The sequence below is a fragment of the Saccopteryx leptura genome, chromosome 5 (genome assembly GCF_036850995.1).
Source record: "Saccopteryx leptura isolate mSacLep1 chromosome 5, mSacLep1_pri_phased_curated, whole genome shotgun sequence".
NCBI classification, from domain to species: domain Eukaryota; kingdom Metazoa; phylum Chordata; class Mammalia; order Chiroptera; family Emballonuridae; genus Saccopteryx; species Saccopteryx leptura.
Window position 1 is genome coordinate 164,627,789 of NC_089507.1, and position 20,750 is coordinate 164,648,538.

General features: G+C 38.0%; 1 protein-coding gene across 3 annotated transcripts in view; it reads left to right on the forward strand.

Moving 5' to 3' along the window:
- The window catches only part of HELZ (helicase with zinc finger), a 197,321-nt gene that overhangs the window by 128,336 nt on the left and 48,235 nt on the right, over positions 1-20,750 (forward strand). For all 3 annotated transcript variants that reach the window (XM_066386510.1, XM_066386512.1, XM_066386511.1), the window contains 4 exons: positions 4,608-4,812; positions 9,600-9,651; positions 10,441-10,631; positions 12,322-12,529. In XM_066386510.1, coding sequence (XP_066242607.1) covers positions 4,608-4,812; positions 9,600-9,651; positions 10,441-10,631; positions 12,322-12,529 — 656 coding nt within the window. The remainder of the gene's footprint in view (positions 1-4,607; positions 4,813-9,599; positions 9,652-10,440; positions 10,632-12,321; positions 12,530-20,750) is intronic.

The following is a 20,750-nucleotide window of genomic DNA, read 5'->3' on the forward strand; positions in this document are numbered from 1 at the left end:
AGAGCAAATAGATGAATGCTTCTTTCTGAGGCCATGCTGTCAATTCTCCAGGGCTAAATTCTGACTTGAAGCCAGCTCTACTGGTTGCTTATTTCTTACTACTGAGCTGGGGTATGCCAAGGACTGCAAATTAATTTGTAAGCTAAGCAAAATATTTTCTGAGAGGTGAACATTTTGTGTAGGAAGAAAAAGGCATGTGACCCATTGCTAAATGGGAATGTTGATTATCTACATTATTTGGACTGTTTGGTCATGGCTCTAACCCAAGAGCTGGTAGTTGAGGCATGTAGATATTTATGCTTTAAGCTTTCTGAATTCATTAGAAACTAGTTTACTTTCACTGTACAAAAAACCTAGAGAACATAGTGTGATTTTTAAATACTATAAAAATGGAGGTATGAATTTTTTGTAGTTTGAGTTCATCAGAAACAATCTCCCCACCCATTCTGTATTTTCTAAAAAACTAATATGACATTTTCAAATATTGATCAATTTTTCAGTGAACAATTTCTGTGTATATACACTGTTAGTTTAGAAGGCAGCTGGTTATGTAATCTTTTCTGTTGTACTTTTAAATAGAATTTTTCTATTAACCCAAAATGAATGTAGTGAACTTCCCCTTTGCCCACTTGCCAGACCAACAACTATTAAAGTCAGAGCTGCTGTTTATTGATAGCTTTCTCTCTCGGATGCTAGGTCTAGGTCAAGTGTTCTGTACACTTGGCCTCATTCAGTCATCACAACAACCCTGCAATGTGGGTATTTTATTTGCATTTTAAATGGGCAGCCTGATTCAGAGAGTTGAAATTACTGCCAGGGTCACATAGCTATTAAGAGGTCCACTCAGACAGATGTCAGATTGACTTAAAAAACCCAAGCTCTTCTCACTGGGTTACCCTGCCTTTCCAGGAGGTGGTGAATGTGGGGATAAATCCTCACGGCATGGGGAGAGCCAGGAGGCGCGTCCTGTGTGTATCCAAACCAGTGTGTTTTGGGAAAGGTCTTCCTTTTAGCTGAATTTCTTTATTTGCAGATTCCTTTAACTCTGTGAGATATAAACATATTTCGTGGATGTATAGAAACGTGTATGTATGTGTCTGAGTACATATACACAAACACTTTCTCTCTCTCTCTCTCTCTCTCTGACCTAAGGACATCAAATGATTTCTCAGTGTTTTGTCAGTGATCCCAGAAGCATAAAAACAAAACCAAATTTTGTGTTCTATAGTAATTAAAAGTACTTATAATGTAGAAACACACTTGAGTTCTCTAGCCAACATTACTAAGAAAAAATGTTAATGTGATGATACTGTGTTCACACTTAGTGAGGGGGCTGAGAATTGGCGAAGTCTTTAAATAAGCATAGTGAATTCTTATTCTCATTTTGAGTGTAGATGAAATTCTGAAGTGATCTAGTTGTGTGTTCAGAAATGCCTTATAATGCCATGCATAGTACTTCATTAAAGTATTCAAGTTCAGGGTCAATGTAAATGGTCTTTGAAAGAGCCATCACAAAGAGAGGAAAAGGATATTTTTGAGCTTTAAAACTAATAATTTTTAAAGAAAAAATTACATTTCTTTGAAAAGTTTAAATGTGAGAAGTCTTTTCAATAATAAAGTATAATAATACTCTCAACATTTCAATAATAAAAGACTTCAATAATAAGGTATAATAATAATAAAACTTTTGGTACCCTATTTCACACATGAGGAAACTGAGATACCAAGAGAGGTTAAGTAATTTGCCTGATGTTACACAGCTACTGACTGAATTTGAATGACAGCCACTCTGAAACCCAAACAGTCTAGTTCAGGAATCCAGGCTCTTGACCGTGTTGCTATATCTGTGGGGCAATTAAAAGACAAGTGAGACTTCAAAGGAAATTTCAGGTTGCTTTCAGAACATGTTTAACTTGACTAACTTAGAGTGTTTAGTGTTACTTCTGAAATGGTGACCTTCTGCTCCAAGGCTGCTTCTGTGAGATCCCTGGGGTCTTGTAGACAAAGACTGTCAGGGAGCTACTGGCTTCTTGTTAAGTGTGAGGTTGTTTGAAGGTGAATTCGACTCCTATTCAGTATAGTTGAGGTCAGGGAGGGTAGTATAGGAACAAGGTATGGAATTTAAAAAAAAGTAGCTTGAAAATAGAGCAAGTTCTAGCATTTTGGCTATGTAAGCTGAAAATGAAAATATGTTGTAAGAAATTACACCAAAAACTGAGCTAGAGTAAAAGCCAGTCCATTCTCTCTGGGTTGTTTTGTTTTGCTGTGTCTTAAAGTTTAACACGAATGTGAAATGCCATTCAATGAAACTGATACTTGATCAATTAGACCAAAGATCTTTCTTTTGAATACAGCATGTAGTCCTGGCCAGTTGGCTCAGCGGTAGAGCATCGGCCCGGCTCAGTGGAAGTCCCGGGTTCGATTCCTGGCCAGGGCACACAGGAGAAGTGCCTGTCTGCTTCTCCACCCTTCCCCCCTCCTTCCTCTCTATCTCCTCCCATCCCATAGCCAAGCCTCCGGTGGAGCAAAGTTGGCTCGGGTGCTGAGGATGGCTCCACAGCCTCCACCTCAGGCACTAGAATGGCTCTGGCTGCAACAGAGCAATGCCCCAGATAGGCAGAGCATCGCCCCTGGGTGGACATGCTGGTGGATCCTGGTCAGGCACATGTGGGAGTTTGTCTGCCTGCCTCCCTGCTCCTAACTTCTGAAAAAAATAAAATAAAAAAATAATAATGAATACAGCATGTAGTAGCATTGTATTTTTAAATATGTATTCATTCAGTTGAATTTTGTGGCTTTTTAAATCAAAAGGGTGGGAAGGTTTATGGATTTTAGATCCTAAGTGCTATATTAAAGACAATCCTTCCTTAATGCTCAGACTATGAGAAAAAACCTTGATTCCGTCAGAAGAGTCCTTAAGAATAGAAAGGGCAGATTTTAGTGTGCCTTTTCTTAGCAACACACACTTGTTAGAACTGGCTGACTCTCTTGTTGGCCTTTATTTCTTATTGTCAGGAATGCATAATAATATTTTGTAGCATTTTTTATTTTTCTTGTTGGCATATAGGCCTGAAAAATTTTAAATTCATCGTTAAAAAATTAGAAAAAATGATACAAGGCATATGTAAGAGAAACACAGTTTGAAATTAAACTGCAAAGTTGTTTTTGGGGTTTTTTTTTTGACAGACAGAAAGAGAGAGGGACAGATAGGGACAGGCAGACAGGAAGGGAGAGAATTGAGAAGCATTAATTTTTTTTTCAAAACATTTTTTTTTTTTTTTTTTTTATAGAGACAGAGAGAGAGTCAGAGAGAGGGATAGATAGGGACAGACAGACAGGAACGGAGAGATGAGAAGCATCAATCATCAGTTTTTCTTGCGACACCTTAGTTGTTCACTGATTGCTTTCTCATATGTGCCTTGACCGTGGGCCTTCAGCAGACTGAGTAACCCCTTGCTCAAGCCAGCGACCTTGGGTCCAAGCTGGTGAGCTTGGGGTCTCCAACCTCGGTCCTTTGCATCCCAGTCCGATGCTCTATCCACTGTGCCACCACCTGGTCAGACTAAACTGCAAAGTTTTATGAACATATTAACCCAATTGCTATTCATATACTATTACACTATAAACCTTTTTAATTTATGCTTCTTGAAGCCATCTTGATTACTTGCTGTTCTATCTGGACACAAGGATACCAACTTGGGAAGAATCCATATCCTATATCTTTTATAGAATAATAGAACATTATTTGAATCTCATATTAATAAGTCATTTAAAAAATTTAAACTTTATGTTTTCTTGCATAATATGTATTTAATATTTTATTTACATTGGAGATCTATTTTCAAATAGATTATTTGAATGTTTTTTTCTCCTTTAGTAAGAATTTAATTAGGAAATGAATAATCAGCATTAAAATGAGCATTTCAGCTTCCTGTATTTTCTATGATTAATTTAACTCTTAGTGTTGTAACTTGTGCTTGGGACAAGCAGCCATTAAGAAAGGAAAAGATAAGAGTAGCTAGTTATTTCTTAAGGCTCCTCATGAGAGGCTTATCTATTTTGTGGCTCAGATTGATGTCCTGAGTTGACTTTTCTTTGTTATCTAGCACCAGGCTACTTTGGTCCCATAATTAGTTTAATTTGCATGTGAATGTGTGCATGTGTGTGTGTGTAACATACATATGTATATATATGATGTGTGTATGTGCATATAATGTATGTGTATGCTTAGAAGTACAAATCTTCTGTAAAATGAGTTATCAGTTTTGAAATCCTTACTTACGTGGATAACAGTAACTGTTGTGCTAGGTTAGTGTGCATGGCTGAGCATTGACCATGTTACTTGCAATTGGTTGGCCAAAATGAATTGAGAGCATACTTTATATGTTCCACAATCCTAGACGTGGCACTAGGATCATTTCACTAATCAGCTTCTAAAGTTTTCTGATTTAGCAGGAAGGTTATATCTGAATCCTAGTCAGATGAATATTGGATCTAAGGAGTTAGGTTTGGGGGAGGAAATTTGAAATGATCTTTAGTTGTTTATGTTCATTTCTGTGTTCTCACCCACTGAAATGATAAACCTATCTTCTAAATCTTTTCTGTAGGAAATTTTGGGAGCGGTTTATTGCCCTTTGTCATGAAAATAATAGCCTACATGGAATCACTTTTGAACAGATCAAAGCTCAGCTAGAGGCTTTAGAACTAAAGAAGACGTATGTGTTGAATCCACTGGCGCCCGAATTTATCCCACGGGCTCTCAGACTGCAGCATTCAGGAAGTGCCAACAAGCTGCAGCAGTCACCCCCCAAGGTAAACCTGGTAATGAAATGGAAGAGGTTAAAGGGAAAGGAGAGAGCTGAGTGGCAAAGGATTGTGGAGGGGGCTGCTAGTTACTTTAAATATTGAAGGTTACATTGGGCGGCAAGCAGTTTCTGCAAGGACATTGTCTAGTGTGTACATGGAAGTGGAAATACAGTGTGGCGTTTAGCCATACTCAATGTTATGGTCATCCTCAAGAAGTTTTCAAGTACCTGATTTCTTCTTGTGTCTTGCATAATATAACCTCCAGTCCTCTCTGCTGATAGACTTATTTTAGCAAGATGTGAATAAAAGAAGGCAGTTTAGAAGACTAGACTATCATACTTATTAAAAGCATATTATTTATAAGGAATAACATTATAACAATTTCTGTATAAAGAAAATAGTTCTAATCCTTTGTTGATGACCAGTTCATTTCAAATGGTATTTGACACAGTGAGAAAATTTGGTCGACTTCTGGAAGATGACTTTAGTTGATTTGCACCTGCATTTGTTGTATAAGAAGTAATCTAGTCAGAGGGAGGTGAGGTGGGAGAGTCAGAGTCATTTCTGCTTTTGAACCATAGTCCTGTTGGGCAGAGACAGCTAATTATTAGTAGAGTGCCTGGAAAAAAAGGTGTGTACACTTACCATCTAGAAAAGAAAGTTATGAGAATGACATGTTTAGTATTTGTTACAGAGTTTTGGTGTATTTATAGTCACTTGCACTGTATTAAACTTATTGACATGAGTTAATAGAGTGGGTCAGTTTTGGGCTTCATTTAAAAAATAAAAAAACCTAATGTGTAAGTTGTAAGTAATAATGGTTTAATATATTGAAAATTTTTTTTAGCTAAATCATTAAGCTGAGAATAGAACTGTCTATATTAATATACTGTTGTATATTCTTAGTTTAATAAAAATGAAACTAATGTGCAATAATGCTTTAGTGACTTGGGGTTACTAGGAGATTAAGCCTTTTGCATAAATGAATCCTCTAGCTTACTAAAGCTTATACATTTTTTTTAATTTTTATTTTTTTAATAAGCTTAAACTACTAATAAATACTAATTATCAAACAGTTAAGTTTCTTTTATGTGCCAGCTGTTATGGTAGGCACTAGAGAAGCAAAGATAAGCAAATGAGCCTCCAGTGACAGATGTTGGAGGGGCAATGATCAGAGGAAGGAGGTGGGTCCAAGGCAGTTTCCACAGTAGAGATCTTGTTCAGGAGTCCATGGAGTGGTAGAGATAGGCGGAGACTGAGGTATTGTGAGCCAAAGGTCATTTCTGTCACCATATACCCTTTCTTTCCCCAGTGTTTTATTATTATTTTTTAATATTTCCACAAAATTGTTTTAAGGTTTGAACTTGTATTAGAGTCTTTTTTTATTTAACTTTCTATTGTAGAAAATTTCAAACATTTACTGAAGTAGAGAGAATAGTAAAACGAATTCCCTATCATCCAGTTTCATTGATTATCGACTTAACCTTGTTTCATCTACAGCCCACTTCCCCCACTCCATTACCACATGGATACACACTGGAACATTTTGAAACAAATCACAGATATTTTATTTTATGTGCTTGAGTCTTTTGATAAAGGGGAATATACTTCATTTATAGAAAAGTGATACTTCTGAAAATGTGATAATAAACCAGACGACTCCCCCCAGGTTTCCTTAATATTTACTTTCAACACAATTATATGCATAAGAAATATTAAAAATTAGGATTGTTAATGTTAGACTAAGGTTCAAAATCCCCAATAAGATTTCATATAGAAGGCTGGATCATGGTTAAAATGCTTTTGTACCCGCTACCTCAGGGCTGTGTTTGTCAACAAAACATTCTTTTGCCCTTGAGCAAATAACTATTCTCCTTAGCTGTCAGTTCCATCATAAGGTTTAGCAAAGGTACAAGATGTTAGGGGATCTAGAAGTGGGTGGTCCTAGCTAACCCTCATGGCCTCACTCTCTCTAGGCAACACTTGTATAATAACTGCAGCCATTTCCTGGGCGCCTGCAGAAGTAGCACGAAGAACAGTATGCCTGTCTTCACTCTGCTTACTCCTAGGGCACTTGCTGGTAGCAATATTTGGAAGCTGTGATAAAAAGGAACAGTCATTTGCATGCACTATAAAACTATTCAGAGGATAGATGGTGAAAAACAACTCACAAACTAAAATCTATAAAATAATGCATTGGTCTTTTCAAAGGAACCATCCTGAGCATTATCTGTTTTCCGGCTCTTGCACATGACCCCTGTGTCTCAGAGTCATCTGTGATGCACTGAACTTTCTCTTGCATGGGTCCTCATGACTTCCTTTCCACCATATTCCTTACTTCCTCTCCTGCTGCATCTCTGACTCCATCGGGAGAAATTTCTCTGCTTTTAGGGCTCATGCGATTAGATTGGGTCCATCCAGATAATTCAGGATAAACTTCTTATTTTAAGTCCATATCTTTAATTATATTTGCAGAGTCTCTTTCACCACATAACATGACATTTTCAGGGGCGCTAGGGATTAGGGCGTGGGCATCATTGGAGGGCCATTCTGCTTCCCGTACTGCTTCAGTTACTATGGTTTCTTCACGTACTACACAATCACCCCTGGTTAATGACTAAGAAATCTCGATGGTTTGTTACCCTCTTAGAACTATCTTACCTTAGGATGGTGTCATCAGCTGTCCTTTTCTCTGTTTGTGTCTGTGGTCCTGCTGTCCCTGTGGTCACTTCCCATTGCTCATGCACCTCATTGTCCACCCCCTTCTGCCAGCTCTGTTGCCTGCAGCTTTTCCCTTCTCTTCTGGTCACCTTCTGCCTACTTCTCTCATCACTCCTCTGTTTTCTATAGCTAGTGCCAGTCACTGTGAAGATTCTCTTCTGGCTAATGGACCAAATACGATTTTTTTAAAATTTTTATTTATTTATTTATATTTTTTTACAGAGACAGAGAGAGACTCAGAGAGAGGGATAGACAGGGACAGACAGACAGGAACGGAGAGAGATGAGAAGCATCAGTTACTAGTTTTTCATTGCGCGTTGCAACACCTTAGTTGTTCATTGATTGCTTTCTTATATGTGCCTTGACCGCGGGCCTTCAGCAGACCGAGTAACCCCTTGCTGGAGCCAGCGACCTTGGGTTCAAGCTGGTGGGCTTTTTGCTCAAGCCAGATGAGCCCGCGCTCAAGCTGGCGACCTCGGGGTCTTGAACCTGGGTCCTCTGCATCCCAGTCCGACGCTCTATCCACTGCGCCACCACCTGCTCAGGCCCAAATATGATTTTATTTTAATTTGGGGGGACTTTTTAAAGTCAGAGCCTAGCTGCCTTTGCCCATCCATAATTAACCAACTGATCTTTAGTGTGAATCTGACTATTTCATGCAGACAGTTCATGCAATAGATAAAGCATCACTGTACTTTTCTCTAGTCAAGAATAGATCTCTCTTCTTGCTGTAGACAGCATCTCCCCCTTCTGTTTTCAGATGTAGTGTACAAACAGAAAATCTGTACATGTCTAAGGGTAAGTTTACAATGTGCTGCTTTTTTTGTATAATGGCTTTATGTGTTACATTTAGCCAGTGGAAAGAGAAAGAAATATTTTAAAGCCCACAAATTTGAAACTATTTTCGCCTCAAATACTGTTTCTGCCTAAAAGTCATTATTTTTAATGGTAGACTAGTATACCATTACCATATAAATCTGCCATTGCTTACTAAGTTCTTCATTGGAGGACATTTAATCATGTGTATAAACAATACTGTGATGAACATCTGTGCCCAAATCCATTATTATTTCATTTGGATACATTCCTATAAGTACAATTACTGGGTTAAAGTGTACAATTACTGGGTTAATGTACATTTTTGATGCTTTCAATAGGTAGTGCCAAATTGCTTTCGGGAAAATTTGTACATTATCTTAAGCAAATTATGACAGTGTGTCTTTTTCTGTTCTTTCAGTAAATTTTACACTTTAAGATGCCATGAATCATACCCAAAATATCCTAAATCCCAAACCATATTTACATTCATGTAATTGTTTTAAAGGTTGTCATCCTCAAGAATTGAAGACAAATATTTCCTCCTTGACATACAACTTTTACATTTTGTTATTTAATTCATAGAAAATTTATAGAGAAACTACAAAGGAATAGAATTTAGGTTTTAGGCATACCGATTGCATATTTCTTTTTATAAAAAGTTATTATAAGCCCTGGCCAGCTAGCTCAGCGGTACAGTGTCGGCCCAGCGTGTGGAAGTCCTAGGTTCGATTCCTGGCCAGGGCACACAGAAGCGTCGATTTGCTTCTCTACCCTTCCCCTCTCCTTTCTCTCTGTCTCTCTCTCCCCTTCCTGCAGCCCGGGCGCTGAGGATGGCTCTATGGCCTCTGCCTCAGGCACTAGAATGGCAACGGAGCAACGCCCCTGATGGGCTGAGCATCGCCCCCTAGTGGGCATGCCAGGTGTATCCCGGTCAGATACATACAGGAGTCTATCTGACTTCCTACTTCAGAAAAATACAAAAAAAAAGCCCAACCCCCCAAAAAAAAGTTATTATAAAAAAAGTTTAGATACCCCTAATATGAAGCTGAGAACACTTAAGTTCTACCACCATGACTTAATATTTAAAAAGAAGGTTGGTTCAAAGCAGTCTACTGGTTATTAATTATAGGCTTTTAGACTTTAACTTTTAATTGTTGCTGTATACATTTGATTTATATAGGATTACTAAAATGGTATTGTTCTCTAATATTAAATGTGTTTGTTATAGTTTATTTTTTATTTTTTCTATAAAGGGGAAAAACCTCCATCATACCCAGAATGATCATTTCCAGAATGATGGAATTGGTAAGTAGAAACATTAGCCCTATGAAAACTCACTTTTATGACAGAAGAGATTTACCACAAATTTCATCAATCGGAAGAGGAGGGTAGGGAGAGGGAAACACACACACACACACACACACACACACACACACACACACTGACACTTTGAAACTCACTTAACTCTTCTATTCCTATGTCACTTCTTAAAAGGGATGATTTTGTAGGTACCAAGGTACAGATCCAGAAACTCTGAGGAAAAACATTTGAGCCTTTTATGCCACATAAGTTTTTGGGACATATTTATATCTTACAGTTGTGTCATGTAAATTTCAAGATAAAGTTTATTTCAGTTATTTAAAATGTTGCAGAATTATGCTTTTAAAATAGTAATTGTTTACCTTTCATTTTGTATGTGGCTTTATTACAGTTGCAAGTCAAAACTTTATTCTGAAGAATTATATATATTTGCCTAGTCTTGGAGGAATGTATACTGAGAGTGTGTGCATGAGCGTGGTTTTCTCTCTTGGAGATGGAGAAGGACACATCTCCCGCCTCAGAAGATGTTTAAAAAGATGCTAGTTTTATAAAAGGAATACTTTGCATATCTCAAGCTACTTTTAGGGAACATTTTTAAATAATTATGTTTTTCTTTTTAATATGCTTTACTCTTCCACACTAATAATTCTTTGATTATAAGATATTTTGTGGCAAACTTGGGAAATATATTTTGCTGTCTGATGATTGAAATTATTTTTGTCTAGGTGAATATGTACAACTATTGAGTGTACCCTTTCTCTATTTATTTTTCAGTTCAGCCCAATCCTTCTGTACTTATTGGCAATCCTATTAGAGCATATACTCCTCCACCCCCTCTTGGACCTCACCCAAATTTGGGGAAATCTCCAAGCCCTGTTCAGAGAATAGATCCTCACACTGGGACAAGTATTCTTTATGTTCCTGCTGTCTATGGAGGGAATGTAGTTATGTCGGTGCCTTTACCTGTAAGTGGATATTTGAGATACTTTCTATTGAATAAAATAAAATAGGCTTCACTAAATTAGTGACTATCCCAGATAATGTTCTACCAACCTATTTTGTTTTTTTACCTTTTCAATGCCCGCTGGTGTCTTTTAAAGCAGTTCTTATCTTTAACCTTCAAATTTTGAAATGACCAAAGAGAAGTGAATTGTTGCTTACAATTTGTTACTAGATTGTCAGTGGCTATGAAGCAATCTGTAAATAGGGTATTTTCATGAAGAAGCCTTTGTATTCTTTTAAAATATTTTTACTGGGGAAATTGGGCTAAACATTAACAAACCTAGTAAATTGGACCCTTGTAAAGTGATGTTTTTCTTTTATCTGTTGCATTTTATTTACTCTTACATAATTCACTAACCTTTCCTAAGAAATACAGTTCTTTGGAGGAGGCCAAGAGGCTTGAATTAGCCTAACTCCCTTGGATCTAAATTTATCTGAGATTGCACACTTTATAAAATCTTCCTTGTACTTAAAAACATTATAAAATCCTTTCTAAGATTATGGTTTTTAGAGGGCTTCCATTTTGTGTAACACCCATTTTTATTTCCTTTAAGACATTTGGATATTTTGGTAATTTTGTTCATTTGCTGACTTACTGTTTCCAAATTCAGGAATTTTAGCCTAGAAAGCCTTTCTTTCATTGAAGGCAAGTCCTGTAATTTCTGGCAGAGGTGATCATTGCCAAGCTCTTTGGAACCCCTGCCCACACCCCAAAAATGGGAAACTGCTGAGCTGCAGACATTTCGCAGCCATATTGATCATGATAGTTCACGATCACAGCAGTCACCGAGAAGAACTGTCAGTAAGAAATATGTAATTCATGCCCACTCCCCACAGTCTTTCCATTTTAGCTGAGTTACTTCTTCCCAGACAGCCTGGCAACATTATATATCATCTGCTTTAAATAGTAAGTCCCTTAGGACTTACATTTCATTTTACTAGGTCAAAGAGGCTTTTATTATATAAGATTTCTAAGAGTCTGCATTTAACAGTTATAATGAAATAATAGGGGCAGTAGCTCAGATGTCATGGTATTTATCCCTTTTATGTTACTATGCAAAGGTTATATATACACCTAAAGAAATTTTCTGTTTCTATAATAAGGGAAGAGCTGAATTAATCAAAAGCATTGATTAAACTAATGACCTTTTTGAGTTTTGCCTATTATAAATGAATATTAAGTGTTTTGGTTATTCATATAAAATTGGAATATCTGTTTCTGAGTTGAGACTCCTTAGATGAAATTGTTTCTTTTTTCTCCTGTTCTCTTATTCAGTCTGTTAAACTATATGACTTAAAAGATAATTTTTATAGTAATCTGTGACATGTATACATTCATATTGAGGGGAAATGATTCAAGGCTATAAAATGATTTAATGCTTCAAGGAATAATTACCAATTTTAAGTCCTCAGTTTCTTCCCAACCTGTAAAATGATCAATTTTCCCTTTTTCTCTAAAGATTCAGGGGGCCATTTTAGGCCAGTTGAGGTGTAGCACTAATTCTACCAGTTGTTATATTGGCATTGACTTTGTAGTCATTAATTTTTTAGCATTTCTCTTTATGTGTTTTCTTTTTCCTAATTGCACCACTATAGCAGTTTGCCTTCCAAAATGTATGTAATGAAATTATTTTGTTTCTTTTAACAACCTAGGTACCATGGACAGGATACCAGGGTAGGTTTGCAGTTGATCCTCGAATTATTACACACCAAGCAGCAATGGCCTACAATATGAACCTCTTACAGACACATGGACGGGGGTCTCCCATACCTTATGGCCTGGGGCATCACCCACCTGTCAGCATAGGGCAGCCACAAAACCAGCATCAGGAGAAGGATCAACATGAGCAAAATCGAAATGGTGAGTCACTTTGCTGTTCTCATCTTCCTAATGATGATATGCCCAGTTGTATCAACATGTGAAGTCCCTTTAACTGTGGGATTGTTAACTTCTTTATAGATTGTAGACCACTTTGAGAAAAATTCTGATGTAAAAACTATGGCTTTTCTCTCTAGAACATACAGATATGTACACAGATACAAAATTTGCATGTAACCTGCCACTTATGATTGGTATCACCAATTTCCTGAAAAAATATTAAATTTTAATATTTAAAGTGTTTTAAATGGTAGTCATTTTATTTTATTTTATTATTTATTTATTCTTTTTTCAGAGACAGAGAGAGAGTCAGAGAGAGGGATAGGTAGGGACAGACAGACAGGAACAGAGAGAGATGAGAAGCATCAATCATTAGTTTTTCGTTGCGACACCTTAGTTGTTCATTGATTGCTTTCTCATATGTGCCTTGACTGTTGGGCTACAGCAGACCAAGTAACCCCTTACTCTAGCCAACGTCCTGGGGTCCAAGCTGGTGAACTTTGCTCAAACCAGATGAGCCCGTGCTCAAGCTGGTGACCTTGGGGTCTCAAACCAGGGTCCTCCGCATCCCAGTCCGATGCTCTATCCACTGCTCCACCGCCTGGTCAGGCTAAATGGTAGTCATTTTAAATTGAGACAGAAAACTCTCCCTTGTTAAATATTTTTGTTGACCCCAAATATTTTTGTTGTATACTAAATTTTTATTTTATTTTACTTTATTTTATTTTTTTGTATTTTTCCAAAGTTAGAAGCGAGGAGGCAGTCAGACTCCCGCATGTGCCCCACCGGGATCCACCCGGCATGCCTGCCAGGGGGCAATGCTCTGCCCATCTGGGGCATTGCTTCATTGCGGCTGGAGCCATTCTAGTTCCTGAGGCAGAGGCCATGGAACCATCCTCAGCGCCCGGGCCAACTTTGCTCCAGTGGAGCCTTGGCTGTGGAAGGGGAAGAGAGAGATAGAGAAAAAGGAAAGGGGGAAGGGTGGAGAAGCAGATGGATGGTTCTCCTGTGTGCCCTGGCTGGGAATCGAATCCGGGATTTCTACACACCAGGCTGTTGCTCTACTGCTAAGCCAACCGGCCAGGACCATATACTAAATGTTAAATTCGGGTTTATTGGAGTATATTTTATATAAAGTAAAATTCACTCTTAGAGCTTGTTTGGAGGTTTTAGCAGGGAAGCACAGCTGCTCATATACCCTTGACTGAAGAATGGTCCTCTCCTCTGTCTGGGAAGGTCGTTCTCTTGGACCAAGTGCACAGCTTTGGGAGGGACGCACATGGAGCGGTGAGGGAAGAAGGGGACAGCCGCCTAGCCAGCCAGAGCAGCTGAATCAACCCTGGCGATCAATGGGGTGACAGATGTCGTAGCCAGATCTCCCTCACATCCTAAAATTCAGTCTGATGTGTTTTGAAAAATATACAGAGTTGTCATTCACTCCTAAAATCAGGATAGAAGATATTTACATGACCTCTGAAAGTTCCCTCGTATCCCTTTGCAGGCAGTCTCCTCCAGCCTGCCCTGGGCAGCATGAATCTGACTCTCGTCTTCGCTTTAGTCATAAATGGAGTCCTAGAGGATGTAGCATTTTGTGTTTGGCTTTGTTCACTTAGCTTAATGCTTTTTTAAAAAATTAATTTTAATGGGGTGACATTGATAAATTAGGGTACATATGTTCAGAGAAAACATCTCCAGGTTATTTTGACATTTGATTATGTTGCATTCCCATCACCCAAAGTCAAATTGTCTTCCATCACCTTCTATCTGGTTTTCTTTGGACTTAATGCTTTTGAGATTCATTCCTGTTACCTGTCAGTTGTTTGTTCTTTTTTACTGTTGATTAATATTCCATTACATGGATGCACCAGAATGTTATTATCTGTCTGTCAATTGAAGGACACCCTAGTTATTTCTAATTTTTGGCTCCTAAGCTACTATGAACATATGTATGAACATATCATACATTTTTATTTCTCATGGCTAAATACCCAGGAGTGAGCTAGTATAACTTTATAAGAAACTGCCATACTATTTTCTAAAGTGTTTAGTATGAGATTTCCTCGTTTCTTAACATTCTTGTCAGCACTTGATATTGTCAGTCTTTTTTTTTTTTTGTGGCAGAGACAGAGAGTGTCAGAGAGAGGGATAGATAGGCACAGACAGACAGGAAGGGAGAGAGATGAGAAACATCAATTCTTTGTTGGCAGCTCCTTAGTTGTTCATTGATTGATTTCTCATATGTGCCTTAACGGGGGGACTACAGTAGACTGAGTGACTCCTTGCTTGAGCCAGTGACCTTGGGCTCAAGCTGGTGAGCCTTGCTAAAACCAGATGAGCCCGCACTCAAGCTGGTGACCTCGGGGTCTCAAACCTGGGTCCACATCCCAGTCCGATGCTCTGTCCACTGCACTACCACCTGGTCAGGCAATATTGTCAGTCTTTTTAATTTGACCCTTGCTAGTGGGTATCTGATAGTGTCTGATTGTGGTATTAATTTGCATGTTCCTAATGACTGATGATGTTGAGTATCTTTTCATTGGGCTCATTGCCATCTGTGTATCTCAGGTGAGGCACCTCTTTTTGCATTTTGCCTGCTTTTTTAGTAGTTTGTTTTTTTGTTTTACTATAAAGGTCTACCAGAAAGTTCTGTCCGTTTTTGGAATAAAACAAAATACAATTTTTTCTTACTGTCAATAAACTTTATTAAATAATATAATTGCCATTATTATTAATGATTTGCCAGCGTGAGGGCAATTTGTATATCCCATTTTTGAAAAATGTTTTATCTTTTGATGCGAAAAATTGAACCAGTGCTTGTTTGATATCTTCTTCATTTTTGAATTTTTTGCCCTTCAAAAAATTTTGTAAGGACAAAAACAAGTGATAGTCGGAGGGTGCTAAGTCCGGGGAATATGGTGGATGCGACAGACATGCTTCTGTAGCATTTCTTCCTTGTTGAAATTCGTAAAAATTACAATGGCGTAATGAACTTTATCAGTAGCCATGGGTACACAATGGATTCACACATAAGACTAACGTGAATCAACTTTGTTTTAGTTAATTTGCTACGTCAGTATGTATACATTAAGTGATAAAAATAGAGAGGCACACATGCACCAAATAAACTTGTGATAGAAACGGACAGAACTTTACGGTAGACCTTATACATTATAAGAATTCTTTTATACATTCTGTATATAAATCTTTTATTAAACATATGTTTTGAAAATATTTTCTCCCAGGATATAACTTGCCCTTTCATTTTCTTAACAGTCTAAAATTTTTGCCTAATTCAAGATCACAAAGATCATCTATTTTTTCCCCCAGAAGTTTCATTGTTTTAGCTCTTACACAGAGTTCATTTTAAGTTATTTTTGTATATGGTATGAGGTAAGAATTGAAGGGTTCCTTAGTTGTTATTTTGTTTTTGTATATGGTTCAGTTGTTTCAGCACCATTTCTTGGAAACACTGTCCTTCCTCCATTTACTAATTTGGTGCCTGTCTTGAAAATCCGTTGACCAGATATGTGAAGTCTGTTCTGTTCTATTGATATATATGTTTATGTGTATGCCAGATATGCTGGCTTGATTATTATAGCGTTATAAGTCTTGAAATCAAGTAGTGTAAATCTTCCAACTTTGTTCTTTTTCAAAATTGCCTATTTTAGGTCCTTTGCATTTCCGCATACATTTTAGAATTAGTTGTGAGTTTTTATAAAAAAGCCTATTGTGTTGAATCTCTAGGTCAGTGTGGGGGGAATTGACATCTTAACAATATTGAATATACTGATATATGAACAGGTCATGTCTCTCTCAAGATCTTCAATTTCTTTCCTTTTAAGTTTTTAGTATACACTTCTTGCACATTTTTTTTTTTTTGTGACAGAGAGACAGAGAAAGGGACAGACAGACAGGAAGAAGAGAGATGAGAAGCATCAATTCTTCGTTGCGGCTCCTTAGTCTTCTTAGTTGTTCATTGGCTGCTTTCTTTTTTTTTTTCTTTTTTTTTTTTTTTTGTATTTTTCTGAAGCTGGAAACGGGGAGAGACAGCCAGACAGACTCCCGCATGCGCCCGACCGGGATCCACCCGGCACGCCCACAGGGGCGACGCTCTGCCCACCAGGGGGTGATGCTCTGCCCCTCCGGGGGGTCGCTCTGCCGCGACCAGAGCCACTCTAGCACTTGGGGCAGAGGCCAAGGAGCCATCCCCAGCGCCCGGGCCATCTTTGCTCCAATGGAGCCATGGCTGCGGGAGGGGAAGAGAGAGACAGAGAGGAAGGGGGGGGGTGGAGAAGCAAATGGGCGCTTCTCCTATGTGCCCTGGCCGGAAATCGAACCCGGGTCCCCCGCATGCCAGGCCGACGCTGTACCGCTGAGCCAACCAGCCAGGGCCAATTGGCTGCTTTCTTATATGTGCCTTGACCAGGGGTGGGGGAACTGCAGCAGAGCCAGTGACTCCTTGCTCAAGCCAGCAACCGTGGGCTCAAGCCAGTGACCGTGGGGTAATGACTATGATCCCACGCTCAAGCCAGTGACCCCATGCTCAAGCCGGTGACCTCGGCGTTTTGAACCTGGGTCCTCCACATCCCAGTCTGATGCTCTCTCCACCATGCCACTGCCTAGTCAGGCTTGCACATATTTTTTTAAGGTGAAAGATTAATATAGTTATTTAATGTTATAATTTTCCTCCTCAGTAGTGCATTCTACAAATTCCAATGTCATATTTTTAATTTATTGAACTTTGTGTACGTTCTAATTTCTCTTGATACTAGATCTATGGATTATTTAGGAAGATGAGTTTTATTTTTCAATTATTGGAGATTTTCTAAGAATTTTTCTATTATTGGTTTCTGCTGTAATTCCATTGTGGTAAGAGGACATATTTTGTATGACTTGAATCCTTTGGGATTTACTGAGATTTGTTTTGTGACCCAGGATATGGTTTGTTTTTGTAAATTTTCCATGTGCCTTGAGAAGAATGGAGTGCTCTATAAAATGTTAATCAGGTCAAATTGGTTGATAGGATAGAAAGTCCGTGCTGAGTTTCTCCCTACATTAAAGAAAAATACAGCCCTTGCTGGATAGCTCAGTTGGTTCGTCCCAGAGCAGCAGAGGTTGCCGGTTCGATCCTGGGTCAGGGCACATACAGAAACAGCTCAGTGTTCCTGTCTCTCTCTCTCTCTCTCTCTCTCTCTCTCTCTCTTCTGCCCCCTGCCTCTCTCACTAAAGTCAATAATAAAAATATTAAAAAATATATGGAGAAAGGAATACTGAAATCTTCAAATATAATTGGTATTTGTCTCTTTTTCTTTTAATTTTTTTCTTGATGAATTTTGAAATTCTGTTATTAGGTACATAAACATTTAAAATACTGTGCTCTTGAATGATTAACTCATTTATCTTTATGGAACGATCTTCTTTATCTCTGGTAATAATATCAGTAGAGTCACTTAGCTTTGTTTTGTCTGGTGTTAGCATGATATATCATTTGTTGATCTTGTATTTTTAATCTGTGTATTTATATGTTTGTGTCTTTGAAATGCATTTCTTTTAGATAGCATATTGTTGGCTCTTGATTTTAAAAAAAAATCCAAATGTAATCTCTTTCTCTTAATTGGGTTGTTTAGACCATTTATACTTAAGGTGATTATTGATATAGTTAGGCTTGATTTTATATTCTTGTTCTATTTTGCCTTTTCATTTGTTCAATCTGTTTTTTATTCCCTTTTCCCTTTTACTCTGCTTTCTTTTGGATTATTTGAGTATTTTTTATTTCATTTTATCTTCTCTGTTGGCTTATTAGCTATAACTTTACTCTTAGTATTTTCTTCAGGGCTTCTTTTTTTTTAAATTCATTGTGGGGTTTTTTTTGTTGTTTTTGTTTTTTGTATTTTTCTGAAGCTGGAAACAGGGAGAGACAGTCAGACAGACTCCCGCATGCGCCCGACCGGGATCCACCCGGCACGCCCACCAGGGGCGAAGCAGGGGGGGTTGGAGAAGCAAATGGGCGCTTCTCCTATGTGCCCTGGCCGGGAATCGAACCCGGGGCCCCTGCACGCCAGGCCGACGCTCTACCACTGAGCAAACCGGCCAGGGCCATCGTGGGGTTTTTTTTAAAAAATTTTTATTTATTGATTTTAGCGAGAGGAAGGGTGAGAGAGAAAGAGAGAGAGAGAGAGAGAGAGAGAGAGAGAGATAGACAGGAACATGATCTGTTTCTGTATGTCCCCTGACCAGGGCTCAAACCAGCAACCTCTGTGCTTTGGGCCGATGCTCTCACCAGCTGAGCTGTCCAACCAGGGCTTCTTGAGGGTTTCTAGTGCACATCTTAAACTCATCAGAGCCCACTGTGCAATCTCTGTGTGCGCTTCCTGTACAGTGAAAGAACCTTACAATAGTTCATGTTTCTGTCCTGGCCTTTGTGATATTGTTACATTTTAATTTTACATATATTATTAGCTCTAAACAGTGTTGTTATTTTTGTTTAAACATCAAGTTATCTTTTTAAAGAGTTTTAAATAACAGAAATAGAATGTCTTGTTTTACCCTTGCAGTTAGCATTTCTGATAATTTTTCTTTCTATATATTCATGTTTCTATCTGATAGAATTTTCCTTAACATTCTTGTAATACAGGTCTGCTGGTGATAAATTATTTTCAGAGAAATCTGATGATATCTCTCTCTTTCTTTTTTTTTTTTTTTTGTAGTTTTCTTAAGTGAGAAATAGGGAGGCAGAGTGACTCCCAAATGTACCCAACTGGGATCCACCTGGCTAGCCCATTAAAGGGCGATGTTCGGCCCCTCTGGGGCCGTTGCTCTGTGGCAACCAGAGCCATTTTAGCACCTGAGGAGAAGCCATGGTGCCATCCTCAGCACCTGGGCCAACTTGCTCCAATGGAGTCATGGTGGTGGGAGGGGAAGAGAGAGAGAGAAGGGAGAGAAAGAAGGGTGGAGAAGCAGATGGTTATTTCTTCTGTGTGCCCTGACCAGGAATCGAACCTGGGACATCCACATGCCAGGCCGATGCTCTAGCACTGAGCCAACTGGCCAGGGCTTCTGATAGCATCTTTCTCTTTGTTTTTCTGTATGAAATGTATCTTTTTTTTCCTCCCTGATTGCCTTTAAGAGTTTCTTTTATACTGGTTTTAGTAATTTGATTATAACATTTCTTGGTGTAGTTGTTCTTCATGCCTCTTGTGTTTGGGGTTCATTGAGCTTCTTGGGTCTGTGGCTTTATAGTTTTCATCAAGTTTAGAAAACAGTTACCCTTTATTTCTTTAGGTATTTTTTCTGTCTTATCTCCTCCTCTCTTCCTCAGGAATTTCAACTACCCAAGTATTAGTCTGCTATAAATTTCTCCATATCCCATAGATATTCTTTTCATTTTTTAAAAAATAATTTTTCTTTTTGTTTGTCATTTCGCATAGTTTCTATTGCTCTGCCTTCAGCTTCACTGAGTTTTTCTTCTGCGTTTTCTGATCTGCTCTGGCTGGTGTAGTCCTTATTTCAGACATTGTAGTTCTTATTTCTTGAAGTTTAGTAGTAAGGCTCTCCTGCCACGGTAATTGATCTTACAGTTTTGGTGGCATTCTTAAAGGACTGGCTTTTTTACAAGAGCCTAAATCATGGATTCTCTCAGGGAATTTCAAATATCCAATTGTTAATTCTTACGTAGTAAAAGTCTTTTGTGTGCATGAAATAGTTTCATCTGTTATAATTGTGATATTTTTAACCTTGCCTTTGCTGCTTTACTGTTTATCTTTCAATTATATTTAGTTTGTTGTCTATTACTTTTAAACAGTATAAGTACATTTCTTTCAGAACATCTTAATTCAGTTTAGGGTCTTTTACTAAATTAGATGAATACATTATTTAGATTTTGCTTAATTGAATTTGTAAATGACCAAATTTTTGAGTCTGTATAAATAAGCAAGAATGCCAAGATTTTTCTATGTCTAGTTAAAGAAAATGAGACGGTAAATTCCTGGAGATTAGGCAACTATCTTTGGAATTATTTGATGTTTTAAAATTATCTTTTTATTAAGCTTTTGCCTTGTCAATGAGGTTTGTTATATTTATAAATTTTCTTTGTTGCAGAAAAACTGCCACTGAAAATTTATGAACAAAACTTGATAATAATGGGTGAAAATGTTTAAATATTTTACTTTTGTCTAATATCAGGTAGTCATTGGAAATATAACAT